The sequence below is a fragment of the Onychostruthus taczanowskii genome, unplaced genomic scaffold (genome assembly GCF_017590055.1).
Source record: "Onychostruthus taczanowskii isolate IOZ18803 unplaced genomic scaffold, ASM1759005v1 scaffold11, whole genome shotgun sequence".
NCBI classification, from domain to species: Eukaryota; Metazoa; Chordata; class Aves; order Passeriformes; family Passeridae; genus Onychostruthus; species Onychostruthus taczanowskii.
In genome coordinates this window covers 8,060,909-8,078,167 of record NW_024497629.1, presented here as the reverse complement: position 1 = coordinate 8,078,167, position 17,259 = coordinate 8,060,909, and the positions used below count along the sequence as shown (strand labels likewise).

Below are 17,259 nucleotides of genomic sequence, written 5' to 3'. Positions count from 1 at the left end.
AAGATAAAGGAATGACAAGTCTTTGAAAAGAAGGTTCATGCCAAAACGAGAAGCAAATAAATGAAAACCAGTGTCATCATTATATCTAAAATAGACTTCCAGTGAAAATTAAAATAGATTAATAATAGCTGCCAAGTCACTTTTTAAAAGTCTAAATAAAGATTTCTTCTGAATTCTTTTTGCAGATACAGATTTTTGTCAGGCATCACTCCCAGTAGTGCTTATGATTATTATTTTTTAAAACTTGAAGAGTAATGCAATATATGGCTTTTAACAAAGGATTTCTGTTATGACCAATTTGAACTTTGGCATTTTTTTCTTTGACTTAAAATAAATTAAAATATAGTGTCATTTTTAGCAAAAACAGTACTTAAAATATCTCAGAAAAAAATCAGCTCTGGTTTGAGAGTAGGCATAAGAGTTACTAGGGTGAAGGAAGCTTACGTTTTCTGTCGCCATAAAGGAAGACCAAACGTTGTCTTAAAATCAAAACAGTCTTTCATCCTTAATTAATTACAGGAATCTGATTGCAATTGGAGTTTTCTGTTTCCCCAGAAAACTATAGTGTAGGCTGTCACAGCTTGGATTCCTTGTCATTAAATTGCCAGATCCCCCAGCATAGCTGTATATTTTAATGAGTTTATGACAACTTAGATTGCTCTGGATTTCATCAGGTTTTATTTATTTTTTTTTTTGGTTCAATGTAAAGTTGAATTTGTATGATAAGGGTTTTTTTTTTTTGTTTTGGTTTTTTTTTTGTTGGTTTTTTCCCCAGACATATCACGAAATTATTTTTTTTCTATAGAAAATATTAATTTCATTTAATTCATATGTTCCCTGCATGAATTGTAGTATTTAAATTGAAAAAGTGAACACTCAGAAGTAATGCTTATTGGATTTGCAGTTGAAAAAATTCAGCAAAAAAATAAGAAAACATTTTTTTAAAAGCTGTCTTTACTATGGCCAAAATGGATATGAAATAAATTCATAATAAGAATGATCCATTAAAAAATAATTTATTTCCTCCCTGAAGAAAAAAGAAAGCAATAGCTTTTTAATAGTGTTTTATTGACGTGCTTTAACACTGATTTGTCTGAGTTTGTTTTCATCCTTTTTTATATTGATCAGTTAGGAAATGGACTTGATTTTTCAGTAGGTGGGGGAATTTTCCTGTATTGAATTTCATTGCAAAAATGTCTGTATTAATCTCTGCAACAATCTCCTGAGAATAAAGACATTTCCCAGTTATTTACTTGTGCAGTGAGTGAGAGAACTGATTTCAGTGATTAATATAAGAAATGTGGCTTGTAATCTAGAGTTGCCAAAAAAAAAAATAAAAAAGCTTGACACCTTTCAATCTGTGCTCTTTTTCCAACATCCTGTTGCTTGGAAACATGAGTCAGGGGAGGAAATCATCTCACTGTTGATGCAGGAGAAAATCCCTGTCTGTAGTCAGCCTGATTTTCAAAATCAAAAGAAGACCTCAGATAAAAATTAAAAGCAAACAGAAGGTAAAAAGAAGAGGTAGAGAGATCTGACTAGTCTTGTTACAGTATGTTTGCTTTATGGAAGCAGCAGCAGAATTGTTCTTGGCTGTATAAAGGTGGTAGGATTAAGTTCTCTGTGACCTGTCATCAACCTTAATCAGAGTCTCTGTGTATCATCATGAGCTACTATCCAAATTTTTTGGAAACCATTAAGTTTAATCCAGACTGGTCTTTAGATAACATTTCTCATATAAGTCCACAAGATATATGGAAGTTCTAAGATCTGGTAACACAGAATGAACTAGAATTTCTGGCAAATGTAACTGTGGTTTTATTTAAAGGTTTTATAATGCATTTAAAATGTAATGGGCCAAATGGGGTCTGCTGAACTGCCAAACTTTTGTCATATATGAAACACAGAGACTTCTCATTCATCTGCCAGCTTTACTGCTGAGGAATAAATGACTTTCCTGAAAAAGTGGATTTCAATCAACAGATCCATAAGTGACTACTGATTTTATTCTTCTTGATATTGGTAGAGGAAAGAATTGTAATTTCATTTCTTAGCATCTTTTGATGCTTGAAAATTTCTCTTTCAGGGTAAGACTAACGGACAAAAATCAAACCCTTCTTGAAGATTTTGATGAAAATAATTTTGGTAAAATGTTGGTCTGGAAGTAATCTCAAATGAGGTGATGGTTCCCATGCTCCAGTTTTATATCATAAACATCAGTCTTATGAGCCCTTTTTTCCCCCTCTCACTTACTGCCAAGTCAGTCTGGCAGAATAGTGAGGAAACAGATTTGACTTCCAGAAACTAGTATTTTTCTGAGAAACTGGCAATAATCCACCTCTTTACAATGCTATTAGATGGTTTTGTACTGACAGAAAAAAGCTTTGTAAATTACTTCTACAGGTGATAATTTTGTGGCCCATGAACAAGTAAGTTGATTTCTAGAAGAATAATTTTTAGTTTCTCTTTGCTCGTATGGTCTACAGCTGTATCACTAAAAGAAACAATTGAAGGAGAGATTTCTGTGTGCCAGAAATCAATTTTCTGTTGTAATGTCTTGGCACAGCTCTGGTGCTTGTACTCCCTCTCTTCAGTAGTTCCCAGACACACATCAGGAGTCATGATGGAGCAGTGAGTGTTCCTGAAGGGCATTTTGGATGGAATAACCGTATTTTGAGACTAGTAGTAAAGACATAAAATATAATACTGTACTGGGTCTCGTGGGGGCTGAATATCAGTGTCTTTTAGTTCTCCTAAGTCAAGAATTTTAACTTGCAGTAAATAATGCTTTCTCCCTCCTCACAGAAAAAATTTAATTGACAGCCTTTTAGATAAAATCCATTGTCCATGCAAACAAATCCTTTCTTTCTGTGCAAATGAAAAGCTGCCTTTTGTCATAGTGATAACAAATTCTGTTGGAGAGATGAGAACATCTTACTATTCTCCTCTTAGAAATGATATAATAGAAATTACTCTGTTAAGCTATTTCAAAAGAATGAAAGCTGGCTGCTCAAACTTGGAAAACATATTCACTGCTCTAAAGCAATAATGAAAGGATTCATGTAGTAAAGTAGCAGTGTAAATTATATTGTGTAATGCAAAAAACTTGCAAGTTAATATGAAACATTCCCACCTGTAACAATCTGTGACTTGTATCTAAGGCTGAATTTCTTGGTAATCAACCAGGTCTTTCTAATTTCCCACTAATTACCTTGATTATTTTTTTAAGACAACATAACACAGCCCACGTATATTCTTTACTTTCCTCAGTTTCTGCTGAGAGCAGGCTTTATTTATCAGTCTGTTTCAATGGGAGCTGTTAAGAGCCCTGGATTACTTGCCATGCTCTGAAGTCCATAGCATTCCTTAGGCTACTGTCCTTGGTGTAGGATTAAATTTGTCCAGAATTGCTGTGCTAGATCTTCAGTCTTCACAAAACCCTAGAGCTCCTCACAGCAAAAAGTGAGTAAAGGGCTGCTGTCTGTTCCACTGTGCACAAGATCTCCCTGTGTGATCTGGGTGCTGGGACTGAATGTCCTCCTGCTGCTGGCATGTCCCTCCCTTGCTGTGACCAGTCATTGTCATGGCTCTCATGGAAGGGATTGCCCTCATGGCTGAGGGAAATCTTTACTGGAATCACAGCACGGGAGGGCAGGGTCATAGCAGGTTTTCTTAAACCTGACTAGTTCAACTGCAGTTGAACTTGAAGTTGACTCTAAATGTGACAGACATTCACATTTAAGAAGGTCCCCATTTTACTTCATTCCATAGTCCCTGTTTACCACTGAAATGGTGATAGTTCTTTATTTGGAATTTGAGATGTTCCTTTAAGTGACTAACAAATTTTTGCTCACATTTTCAGATGCCTGGACTTAGCATCTCTCTTTGCCACCATTATCCATGGGTTTCTGAGGCATTGTCCTGACCTGCTTCATTTGTAGCTGCAATTTTTTCTTGGGCTCCCTAGTGGCGCAGAGTATTTTTTGTCTTTTTATCATGCTTTTATGAGGCTCTTCCAGGTCCAGCTCTTTGCCTTTTTGTCCCTCCTTATATTGGCAAGTATTTTCCTCTGCATGCTCTCCATGGAAACTGACCATGTGACAGGGAGATGCCCTTTGATTTATCAGTAGATGAGGTCGAGGGCCATCCTCTGTGTCAGTGCATGGGGTTTTTTTAGTAGATCTGGTCACCATCTATGTGCGTGACTTGGACTTTCACAAGCATTTGGAAGTTTAGCCTGTGGCACCCAGTTGTATCCAAGAGAAACATAAATCAGGGCTGGGAGTGCTGAGGTCACTGAAGCAGAGACAGAGGACTCAGTTTTTGCTTCCTGATGCCATGGAGTCAGCAATTGGCAATTCAGATACCACAGTCTGAGCAGCTCTGAAGAAAAGAGGGGATGACAACTGTCATGTTAGTGGGAAATGGTTTCTCCCTTGCTTTGTAGAAGTAATTTCTCTTGCAGTTGAGAGTCAGTGGAGCTCTGAACAGCAGAGACTGGTACTGGCAAAAAAGCTTTTCCTGGTTCCAGTGGTGTGTGTTTGATGATGAAAAATGGCTAAAAAATATTTATCATGTCTTCCAAAATAGGTTCCTGGGTTTATGATTGTGTTTACATTGATTGTAATATCACACAAACACATGAGATCTTACAAATCCAGAAAGCATATTTTTTTCTGTTTACCAACCCATTCACAAAACTAAATTAGCTGCCTAACAGGCAAACAAACATGCTTGTGTTGCAAAGAATTCCAAAACCCACCTCTTTCACAAATAATATAATCTTAACTGATTCCTTATCTGTAGCATCACATTGATAAGATACTATCCTCAGGATTAAATGCAGGGTTTCTCTTCTGACCTCTCATGGGCTCTATAAATCCAGAACAAGCATTCAGCATTGGATATAATTCATTTCAGAGCGGATCTGGGGTTTCCTGCATTGATAAAGCTTCAAGCTTTGGTGAAGCTTGTTAAGGACATTACAGATGTCAGGCTTTTCTCATTGTCTCCAGCTGCCTGTGGTGTAGGGGGAAGCAGTACTCAGAAGGAGGCAGAGGTTCCTATCTGTGTGGGATGGGAACTGTGATCAGCTTTCTGTGTTGGTGGAGAAGATGCAGCCTGATTTCCATATTAGCAGTGAACATCTCTAACATCAGTACTATTCAGTGCAACTTCTCTGATTTTATGTATATGCATGAATATTTTGTTGATAGTGCCTTCTTTTAGTCTAAATAATTTTATTCAATATTGCCTCCATTGTTTTCTTGTTCTCGTTATGGTTCTGTTAATATTGTGTATATCAATTATATCAGTGTTATGTCATGTAGTATTAGCTATATTCTCTATGCAGTATTAACATGATACAAACAAGTGCACTAAAATATGATTATACATGTAAAATATGCTTTACAAAGTCATAAAAGGTCATCCAAATCCACAAGTTTGTATGTTGTTCCCTTCAAACCCCTTTTCCTATGACAAGCAGTATGTGGTTTCCCAGTGGTTTTCCTTATCTTCACTGATTCCTACGGGATGCTTCCCAACAGGCGAATTTCCCAAGCAGCAGCCAGTGCTGAGGAGGGGCTGTTCACTGTTCAGGAATTACTGCCACAAACAGGAAGCGTTTCATGCTTTCTATTCACAGTTACTTGAGGAGGGAAAGGACATGGGGCCCAGGGCAAGAGCTACTTTGTAATAGGGAAAGAAAGCTGACATGGCTTTTGGTTACACCAGTTCATTGTGTTCCCTGGGGAAAGTAGGCGTCAGTTAAGTCCATGGAATATTCAGCTGGAATAGACTGCTTGCTCAATAACAGATTGAATAAATTACACGGTTTCACTAAAAGTAAAGTCCTGATAGATAAGTGAATGTAATATCAATGCATGTGGATGGATACTGATTCATTAAAAAAAAAATTAAAAAGCTGTTTTTTACAAGGAAAAACACTGTTTAGGGTGAAAATTAAAAGTTATATTTCACCATCTCTGGGTTACAACAATGCTACATTATTTATGAGACAGCACGTCTGAAAGGTATGCTGAACTGCTTTAGCCAGGTTCAGCCACGATGGACCATGCAAAGATAAGGACATAAAACTGTGCTATTGCCCAGAGCGTTTATTCTGCTCAAAATGCTTAAAATAGAAAAGCTGTTTAACAACAGATTGATGGCTATTGAAAGTACATCTCCTCAATTGGTATATAAGTCAAGGAATTACTTGAATCAGATTTCTAGTCACTTTTTCAAGAAGGTGCCAAAGCTTACTGCCTTTCTGCTGAATTAGAGAAAGCTGTTACTTTTAGATAACTTCCTGTAATTTACCAGCAGGATCTGCTCAGTCACTGCTGCAGTCAGTGTTCTTTGCCTTTCTTTGTGGACAATGAAGCATTTCTCTTTCATGAGAAATGTTGAGCCTGGCATCAGCATGCAGTGATTGAGTTCTGAGTGCTTAAATTGTAATACCTTTATTTTTTTTTTTTTTTTTTTTTTTTTTTTTTTTTTTTTTTTTCCCCTTCCCTCATCTCTTTTGCTTTTTTGTGTTTGTTTGTTTTTGGAGAAGATGGGAAATTCTTATGCTGGTCAGCTCAAGACAACACGGTTTGAAGAAGTGTTGCATAATTCTATTGAGGCCTCTCTCCGCTCAAACAACTTAGTTCCCAGACCAATCTTTTCTCAGTTGTATTTGGAAGCTGAACAGCAACTATCATCACTGGAAGGTAGGAAAAAAAATGGAATTTCTATTTCTGTTTAAGGCAATTCTGCTATTTGTTCAGCCATGGCTCAGCATACATGTTTTAAATAATAATATGGATAAACATATTTTTATTTGGATTTTTTTAATGATCTGCAGATATATATGTATTAGAATTGGATTAAAAATACAAAATGCATTGTCTTTTATTTTGACAAAATTAAGCCACTTGCTTAGATTCATCTATACACATAAATTGAAGTTCTAGGAATTTTCCAGTACATTTGTGAGAAGTCTTTGGAGATTTGGATCATAAATCTGTTATCCTAGAATTTATTATATACTGCTCAAAGTCACACAGAAAACCCATAATAGATTTATAAAACATGTATGCTAAGACTGATTTTAAATGTGCATAAATACAGCAGAAATATTTTTTAACTTTTGAGATGGTTTATAATTACTTCAGGCATAATATTTGTAGTTATTCTGTGGTTGCAAAGGTAAAATTTAGGATGTGTACTCTCACAAACCCTGCACAAGTTGATATTTAACAAATAGGATTTCTCACTGAATTTGTGTGTGTTTACAGAAGCCTGCTTTCTCAGTGATGTAGTTTAAATGAACTGTATGGATCTGATGAACAAGCTCATGATGCAGTTTGGTGTTTGGTGTCTGTTATTTGTAGTGATCTCATGGTTTCCAGTGAGTTTACTGGTGTGTGCATAACACTGGCATGGTGGTGTAAGGTTATGTTTATTTAATAATTTGATTATTTAGTAATTACTGTCAAGAGAGTGGAGTTTCATGTCTTTTATCCACATCTACTTTCCCTGTCATACTTTGCTGCTGTTAAGGTGAGAAATGCATAAAGGACCACAGCAACAGACATACACACACACAAAATCAGGCCAAAGAGTACTAACAGATAAAAGTATTTTGCACAGAATAAAGTCTTTGTTATTGCCTCACAGTGACAGCTGTGAATATTTCTTGAAAAAAAAATCTGCTCACACATCATTAGTAATTTCTTTTTTTCTTTTTTTTTTTTTGCTAATATAGGACAAAGTAATGAATATACATTAATTGTTTAAACATATATGCTGTTTATTCCCAGCACAAAGTGATCCTTCTATCAAGCCCTTCCATAGGAATTTAATAAACTACCATGGTAGCTGTGATGTCACAAAATTGATTATGACATCAGTTGAGAAAGATAGCACAGGAGCAGATGCATTGTTCAGGAACAAAAGTGCAATTTCACACTTCTGTAGTTTCTTTCTTTCTTTCAAGACTTTCAAAGAACTTTGCAAACCTTGAGGGGCTGATTCTGTGTTCGTTGTAGTTAATGGAAACAGAATTGAAGTGTAATTAAAAGTCTCATAACAGCCTGGCAGAGAGCATTCCTTTCATGAAAGTTTCAGACAAGGGGAACTCTGAAGTGACCTATAATAGAGTGCCTCCTACGTTGTTCCTCAGGTGGAAGAGGTCTTCAAGCTGATCTTACGTAATGCAGCCTTGTCAGAAATTGAATCTTCCACTTCTAGCTGCATGAAGCCCTATGCTCTGAGGGCCAGGAGGCACCTGAATCAGAGAGACATCCTAGGGTGCTTGTGCAATGCTAATGAAACCCTTTACAGGTGGCAGCAGCTCATGCTCCAGTGCTTTCTCTTTTACTCTTTCTACATTTGAACTGAAAATGCTGTAGCTCTCTTATTTCTTAGTCTCCACTTCCATTTTCCATTTCTTTCTTAAATCACCTGTTGTGGTTGAACAAACCTCACAGTTTACCTCTGTCCAAAAGGGAAATAAAACATATCCTGTTCTGTTCTCTTTGTCTATCTATACATTCCCATCTTCTCCCTTTTCATGAATTTTGCCATCTTTTGGATCTTCCGTTGTGCTAATTTAATACATAAACCCAGCAAAAAGAAAAGAGGAAATTGGTCACATTTTTCCCTGGATTTTTTGTGGTTTGGCAAGCTGGGATGGCTCAGCAGAGGCTCCATTAAATGTCAGAGCTGGCACAAAGAGGAAGGAAGGAAGGAAGGAAGGAAGGAAGGAAGGAAGGAAGGAAGGAAGGAAGGAAGGAAGGAAGGAAGGAAGGAAGGAAGGAAGGAAGGAAGGAAGGAAGGAAGGAAGGAAGGAAGGAAGGAAGGAAGGAGTGGAGAGACAGATTCAGCCCTTTTGTGTTGCATTTGGATATTAGTCAAGGTTATGTCATAACACATAACTTACCCTTTGCTTAAATAGCATAGATGAAGAGTTTCACTTTTCCCTTCATTAGTTGCAGCATTTTTGTCTTTAGACCATGCCCTTAAAATAGTTGTGTTTAGTGTTCTGTTCTTAGTTGCGTGCACCACACAACTGGAGCTTAATGTTCAGAGTTCAAAAGTAAACATACCCTTCAAATCCTCTTCTAGATTGGACTGTAAATCTTAATAACCTTAACAGATAAATCCTCAGATTCCAGATTTACTTTCTCCTCCCTAACTCTCATTTATCCTATAGTAGTTGTCTAGATGATTGTACAATCATTTGTCAATAAAATAAAAGGATATTCTGAGGAGGGTCATAGGAAAGAAAAGAGAAATCCTTGATGATATCCTGTGGGATTCTGAGTACCTGATCCGAAGTCAATTGAAGCAAAGAGAGCATGTCCAGTTGACACTGGCCTTTGGAGGATGACTGCACTGCTTCACTGTTTTTCTGTTTCAAGACTAAAACCTGGATCAACAGAGTAATGTCAGTGCCTAACTGCTCTTTTACTTGCCTAAGTACAAGCAGCTATTCAGCTTCCTGCTGGTCCTCAAGGAACTGCATCCATTCACCACCCAGTTTTGCCAGTGGGAGCTCTTGTGTTTGCTGCAGGCATGTCCCTACAGAGCCCTGGAAGCCTACAAACCCAAGACACAAACCCCACTGGGTTAATTTAGTACTTGTGCACTGTCTCTCTTGCATGTAAAATGCTCCTCAGTCCTGTCTGTGGAAGTGTTTTCCCCATTCTGCAGTTAAGTGCTGTCCTCTGCTTGCCACATTTGTCCTGTTTGCCAGAAGCATGTCTGAGCCATAAGAGGGGGTGGAGGCATTGGTCAGTATGGTCAGTTTTGCTGGAGCTGTTGAATCTTGCATGAAAAAACCAATGTCCTTTGGGTGGAGAGAAAAGGCAGTCTCTAGCTGAAGGGGTGAAACACACAGCAATAAGACTCCCTAAAAACACCTAACACATTCTAAAAATTGAAGCTTCCATCATGTATTCCTCTCCAGCATTCAGTACTGCCTCCATAGTGCCTCCTGGACTAGCACAGTCCAGTGAACAATCTTCCTGAACATCTGCCTTTCCTTGACACTGTACAGGGAGTGTTGGTGCATTACTTGGAGCTCTGGATTCTGGTAGGAGACAGACAGGCTGAGAATTAGGTGTTCTTGTCGTGGCATCATCTGTGGTGAAACTAGTTTCTAGCAGGAACTGTTTTTTCACTGTCCTGTACAAAACCAAGGACATGGTCAATACCTAATTAATAAATTCTGTACTTGGACTGTAGCCAGGACATTCTAACGTGCCAAGGAGTAATGAGTTTGGGTTTTATTGGCTGTTTATATTATAAACAAAGGATACAGTTACACTGTTTTGATCAGCAAGAGTTCAAGCATTAGAAGCTAGTCCCCTAAAAATTGTGCACTTGTTTTAAAGTAATGTGATTTTAAAAAATAATAAGTTGATGCTTCTTTTTATTTATCCTTTAGGGTGTTTTACTTTCTCAGGTGAAGTTGAGTCATGCTTTTGAACTTCTTTTGCACAGGAACTAACATCTTTATTTTCTTGGTGAAAGACATTCTCTTATAAGCATGACTGGAAGTTGGAGCTTTAAGGAGCAACAACTATCAAGAGTTGGCACCAGTAAAGTCATTGGCAAGAGAAGAAAATCCAGTTTGCAGTAATACTTTCTATAACTGGATCACCCTGTTCACTCACTGATTTGTTGCCAGCATTTTCAGTTGTCCAAGTCATTTATGCTGTGATAATTTGCAGCAGGCAGCAGAGGAGATAATGAGGAAGAAGAAGAAGAAGAGGAAGAAGAAGGCTCAGAATCAAGTAGTCCTCCTGTTTCTTACCAGGTGAAGCCTCCCCCAGAAGGATGTTGCACTACTGATGGTAAGAGTACAAACCATGCTGCCAGAAGCATTTGCCCTACTGCAAAGGGTAGAATTTGGACTATTTCCCCTATAATTTGTCATAATGAGATAATCTATATGATATAAAAATCCTAAAAATATCAGCCAGATAAAGCTGGATGGCTCTCAGTTGCTCTTCTATTTGACAAGGCCTTTGTTCAGTGCCAGATAAGCATTTGTGTTGGAATGCCTGGGATGAGGACAGAACTACTGTTCTCTTAGGCAACATAGCCTTCAAATTGTCGAGTTTGCAGGCATAGCATTTGCTAAAATGAGTGTGATAATTCTTATTGCTTTATCACCACTCTTTCCTGTTTAAAGTGTATCTTATTCTATGAAGCTGTAAAAATATTTAAAAATCCAGGAAAATCTGGTGAGATTTACCAGATTTTGAGAACTGTTTTCTCCATTTTTGAATGTCTGACCTAAGTTATGATGATAGTGATGAGTCCCATAAATACGTAGGTTACCAACTGCCACCAAGAGAAACTTCATTGTGCATTTTCAAATTTGTGTTTGTTTATGACTGACCAAAACAAGGGAAGAGTATTATCTTTTAGTATGCCCTTGATCTCAGAGGGTAAGACTTTGGTTTTCATTAAAAATACAGGAAGTCCTTTAACAAAGACAAATGTGAGCAGGAAACAAAAACATCTTTTCAACTTAAGATAAGTTGAATGGATTTTTTTCTAGGTTTCTGCCAAGCTGGTAAAGATTTGAGGCTGGTTTCAATTTCTAATGAACATATTGAGGTGCCATCTGGATTTTTACTTGTTGGTGCAAAGTCACCAAATTTACCTGATCACCTGTTAGTGTGTGCTGTGGATAAAAGATTCCTGCCAGATGACAACGGGCGCAATGCCCTGTTGGGTAAGTGTCTGACTGCAGTAAGTGGATTCTTCTGTGCCTTCAATTAACAGCTAATTGGTTTTTTTGTTTTGAGTTCAGCAGATCTTATTTCTATTCCACATCTACAGTAATGCTCACAGGTCATGCAGAACAAGATAACAAGTCAGAGCTGGCTGTGTTTACTTTGGAAAGATACAGAGTGTGCCGCTTCATCAGAGGTGCTCATCACCTTCTGTCCATCAGTCCAAGGCTAAGGTCATTATTTGACTGGTGCATGTCCTAGTTGCTGGAACTGCACATCTGGTAACTGGACTGGTTGAACTGCTGTCTGTGTCTATTGTAGCTTTCCAAATATGGATGTGTGCAGACTGTAGGCCTGTCAAGTGAAATTTCAGGCTCTTATATACATATAAACAGTTTAATGATAGTTTAGACCACAAAAAAATGACCCTTTCAATTTACCTCTTTGAGACAGTGATAATATTCCCCACTGTGTTTGAACAACAGCCTGAGTTCTGTTCCTAACTTATGACTTCTTGCTATCATCATAATATAAATAAATAGGAGTGATTATAAGTTGAAATTTTTCCTACATGTGCAATCATTTAACTCTGTGTGTTTGAAAAATACTCTTAGGAGGATGCTTCAATTTATTGTGTTTCGTCTACTTAAAAGTTTTAATTTCTGACATAAAAATAGATCCTTCTATCTATTTTTATTATAGTCTTTCTGATTGCCATTAACTTAATCCAAATCAAGCCAAATAGGGAAAATCTTCAATCATGTGAATTACTTAAATGAATATTCATGTTATTAAAATGGAATATTTCTTTATATTGGGAAAGGTGGTGCATAATTGGAGGGGGAACTCATTTTTCAATCAGACACTCTCAGGTATGTGTATATTGTTTTCAGAGTTCACAAAAAAAAAAGATGCATCATATATTTGTGCACCAGTCTGAGCTTTGAATAGCAAAAGGGAACATTTCCCAAGAATTTGAAGAGGTTTCTTTACCAAACACTGAGGGATACGACATGAACTCAATTGTTATCTCAGTTTGAGCAGCTCTTCAAGGCGTTTGGGTTGACAGTGGAGTGTGAAGGTGCATAATGTGATCCTATGTACAGTAATTTCTTTTCCTATGTGATCTTGTAGAGTTGGATTGGTCACAGTGCATTTGACCAGTGATTGTAAAAGAATTAGGAGGGTTGTAAATCAGCCACGTGTTGTCATTTTAAAGATAAAGACAGGAATGTTGTACCACTCAAGTCATTCAGTGCTAGCACTATTAACAGCTTAAGCTCCTTAGGCTGTTAGCAGAGAGGAAGTAGTGTATTTGTTAATTGCGTGCTAAACAAGAACAGAAAAAGGCAACAGGAACATAATTGGGAGGGTTTTATGCTACTTGCATCCTCAGTTTGCTTATTTAATACATTTTCGTTTCCTGAAACCATTTAAATGCTTATTTTTGACTGTTGTTATACACTTAAACCCCAGTGAACCACATTCTTTTGCAGAGAATTCTAGTAACTCTGTAGTATGACTTTTATGTGTTCTACAAGCTCAAATACAAAAGAACTTACATACTTTAAGATCTGAAGTCTTCATCTGGAAGGTAGAGATAATAATGTTCCTGGTCCCTAATCTAATGAAAAAAATTACATATCATAATACATAATTTAATAAAAAAATAATATCATACTAACATGAGGATAGTATACCATTTGTACAAGAGGTCATACTGTGGATAAAAATGATTTTTTTATTCAGGTTTTCATATCCCAGTGCAAGTCAAATCAGGGGAAGTAAAATTAGAAGTAGACATAAGTAGTCTCATGGTTTTGGACGCATAGTGGGATAAAAACCAGAACCATCATTGCTCTAAATAATCTGTAAACGTAACACAGTGACCTCTGTCAGGCAGTAGATTTAAATTGAAAACATGCCGTATGAAGAAGGGAAACGATTTAGTGTCTTACTTTTCAAGACAGTATAGAAGCCTTATTTTTGGTATTCTGACTTCTGTCAAACAAGTTGGCATTTCGAAACAGCATGGAAAGTGGTCCCTTAAAGCTTTTGTAAGTTTAGAGGGAAATGGAATTGGATTCATTTTGAATTGAAATTAGCTGTCATGAGTCACAGTATATATCCCACACTTCTAGTAAGGCTTGTTGTTGATACAGACACAGGATTTGCAACCCTTCAGCCTCACTGATTTTGGGGTTTTTTCCCAATTTAATGTTTTTCCTCTTAATATACTGTACTTTAGTAAGGCAACTTCCTCAGTACTGTCGATTTTTTTCAAAAGAGTTTATTTAAAGAGAGAAGACACCAATGAGTCACTCAATAGTTTCCTGGTTTCTTATGGTCTGCTGCATGTGTTTGTGAAGCTGCCTGTGGATTGGACAAAAAGACCAGAAGAAAGCAGGAAATGTCTCAGTAGTTTCAGGGCCAGATTTTGACTTTAGATCTTGTTCCCATTTGAGGCTGTTGATATTGCTCTGAAGCATGTGCCATTTTATTGATAGTGCTACCAAATTGTCCCACCATCCAGGCAGCTGTGCTTGTGATTTGAAATAATTTCTGTTGGAGGCTGTTTTGTTTTTTAGTTTTTACAATTGATGTATTATTCCGTAGGAAGAAAACCTTAGCAGTTTCTGGAAAAGATATATTTTTGACAAGGAAAATGTCTCTAGGCATGTTCCTCATCTGATTCTCTTAATCTTGTTAGATCACAGGTTTAACTGCTTTGCAAAGCAGTTACAGGTTTTTGCCTTTAGGAAGCTGTTTCTAGGGTTTTATGCTGTCTAAAGGAATGTTTAGACGGAGGAAATGATCTGTGATAGTGAGATATTTATTGTTTCCTAATTAAAGCAGCAAACGTATCACTCTCAAAGGTATTTTTTCTCTTCTTGTTTTGGTTTTTTTTTCCCCTAATTCTCGCAATTCAGGTGTATCTCTCATGATAAACAAAGCAGCTATTCACCCATCATCTTCCAAAAGACCAAACAGCTGCCTACTTTCCTATCAGGGAATAGGTCCCTGAGGTCAGAATGACGGAGGAAAAGATTAGTTTGCTTGCACTGTAAGCTGTATGTAAGATGAAAACACTGTAGTATGAAATACTGTGACTGTTTCTAATATGCAATGATCTGTTGGGCTTTTGTAACAGTACTGAGCATCCATACAGTAGAGCTCTCCAGCTTGACCATATTGGTTTTATTCATTTTTTAAACTTAGGACTTCAGTCTTCAAATGGAGTGGTACTGCGTAGGTGGGAAAACCATGAAGCATTGTCAGTGTTTGAGTGCCTTTTTCTGTGAGTAAAACTGAAAAGAAGAAACACTTGTGGTGGAAAGTTGCAAATACAATCATTCTTTGTTTAAGCAAGCTGAAAACTTTCCACCAAAATATTAATGCTAATTAAAATCCTGTTACCCATTTAAAAGAAAAACAAGAAGAACATTTTCTGCTACTTTATGAAAGATTTTACTATGAAATATCAAGTGGATGTCCTTCCATTCTGAACACCTCTCTTTATCCCTACACAAGCTCACTGTTGATCCAATGAACCATTTTATCAGTGAGAGGGCAGGTCAGGTTTCATAACCTTTTGGTGCAAGGTCCTTCTGCAGAGCACAAGGTCCCTGCTGTGGAAGAGCTTTTTAAATTATGGACAATTGATTATTGTGATGTGAGCAAATTCAAGCAAATGCATATGACAAATCACAGATGCAATGAAATACCTTCTGATTAAACAAACTTCAGAGGGGAACAGGCTTTAGTCACAACTGAGCTGAGCTCGGTATGAACCAATGACCGAAAGGTGAATGGCTTTTAGCCCCTGCACTCCAGGCATTGATTTCTAATTCTCCTGTGAAATCAATCCCATGACATAGATATATTGGGTCACCTTATGGCTGACCCAAGTCCCCTGACCTTTGTGCTCTCTATAATGTATGGAAGAATATTTAATGCGGCTTGTTTATGAAACAAGCTGTCCCCTCTGCCAGCTGCTGCCTTGGGCCATGGCATGAACAGGGCATTCAGAGGAGGATGAGGAAATGTTTGGGTTCTCAGTGTTACTCAATCTGCCACATAAAATGCTCTGAGCAGGGGTGGCAGAGCCCTGCAATGAGAAATGACTGAACAGCATTTTATTGCACTGGGACTACAAGAGCACGCTGTGTTCTAGCTGTGGTTTCAGGGCTGAGCTGCATTAATGAAGCGATTGCAGCAAAGAGCGTCAGTCCCAGGGAATGGATGGAAAAGGGTGTGGCAGGAGCTTGCAAGAAAGGACTGAGTCTCACTCAGAAGGGCTGCAGAAACTTGACGTGAAAGATGATAATTTAACTTAAAGGAAAATTAAAAAATAAACTTATAAAATGTCCTCCAAGAGCCTTTCAAAACAAGTGGACAATTTAGATCTGTTTAATCTTTACTAGGCCTCACCTTATGCTACATAGAGTGTAAACTAATTTTCCAGTAGATGCTGCAGAGTTAAGAATAGGTGATAAGGGCAAAAGGTTTTTTTCAGGTAAAAGTTATGGCTAATTCTGGTTTGGGCAGATGTAATTTATGGAACTGATCTGAAAATCTGAAGTCCAAATAACAAGATTTTGTGTCTGCTGTCCAGCTTGGATTGAACAAATACTTCAACATATGGCTTTGTCAGGACACTCCTGGCAAAATGATAAAACCTAAAAAGTGTACTTTTGGAAAAAACAAAGAGTAAATTTGAAAACATATGCGGTCTTGCCAGGCAGAAATTGCAGTGCTGCTGCTGTGATGCTCTGTGTGCTGCCAAATAGGTGGGAAGTTCTCATTTACTAGCAAAAGCATTTTTGATGATTTCTTAATCAGCATAAAATGCATGCAAACTCTGCTGCTTTTGCCACATCCGTTCTAATTTTGTTTCCTTTTGTTGTTGCTTTTATTGCAGCTACTCAAGGCTGTGTGATGTTAGACAGATGCTTTTGTGCTGACTGATATAACACAGAGGATTCTGCAGAGTCATGACTTGTCCTGATTTTATGAGTCACAATGACTTTTATCATCCTACTGACTAGGATCAGAGAGATAATAGGCAGCTTTCAATGGTTGTTAGCCACTTGTTCCCATGGATACCAGACCAATCTCCACATCAACTTTAGTTTTTAATAAATTCTTCTGAACCTTTTGAAAACTAATGAAAGTGCTCAGGTTGAAAACCAAGCAACAGGTGTTTACAGGGAATTATGTTTCAGTGCTTGTACTTTACAGAAAGAAAAAAGCATTGACCATTAATTTGTAAATTTAATTTGTTTGAGATATGTGATGGAAATAATAAATTTCATAAGTGTCTCTTAATTTACCATATTACTGATCCTTTATTCCAGTTTTTTCTTTTCAATGGTATTGTCCACTTTATGTGTAATATATTTCCTTTATTTTTACCATGCTTCAATACACTGAATAGACCCTTTTCATTTCAATTCCTGTTATTACACATAAAAATGTACATTACGTATGATTAAAGTTAAAGAAAAGGTCATACTTC

At 37.2% G+C, this 17,259-nt stretch overlaps 1 protein-coding gene across 1 annotated transcript in view; it reads left to right on the top strand.

Annotated features, from left to right (window-relative positions):
* The window catches only part of GREB1 (growth regulating estrogen receptor binding 1), an 86,915-nt gene that overhangs the window by 25,287 nt on the left and 44,369 nt on the right, over positions 1–17,259 (top strand). Inside the window, exons 2-4 of the mRNA XM_041420680.1 lie at positions 6,563–6,719; positions 10,728–10,850; positions 11,564–11,740. Coding sequence (XP_041276614.1) covers positions 6,563–6,719; positions 10,728–10,850; positions 11,564–11,740 — 457 coding nt within the window. The remainder of the gene's footprint in view (positions 1–6,562; positions 6,720–10,727; positions 10,851–11,563; positions 11,741–17,259) is intronic.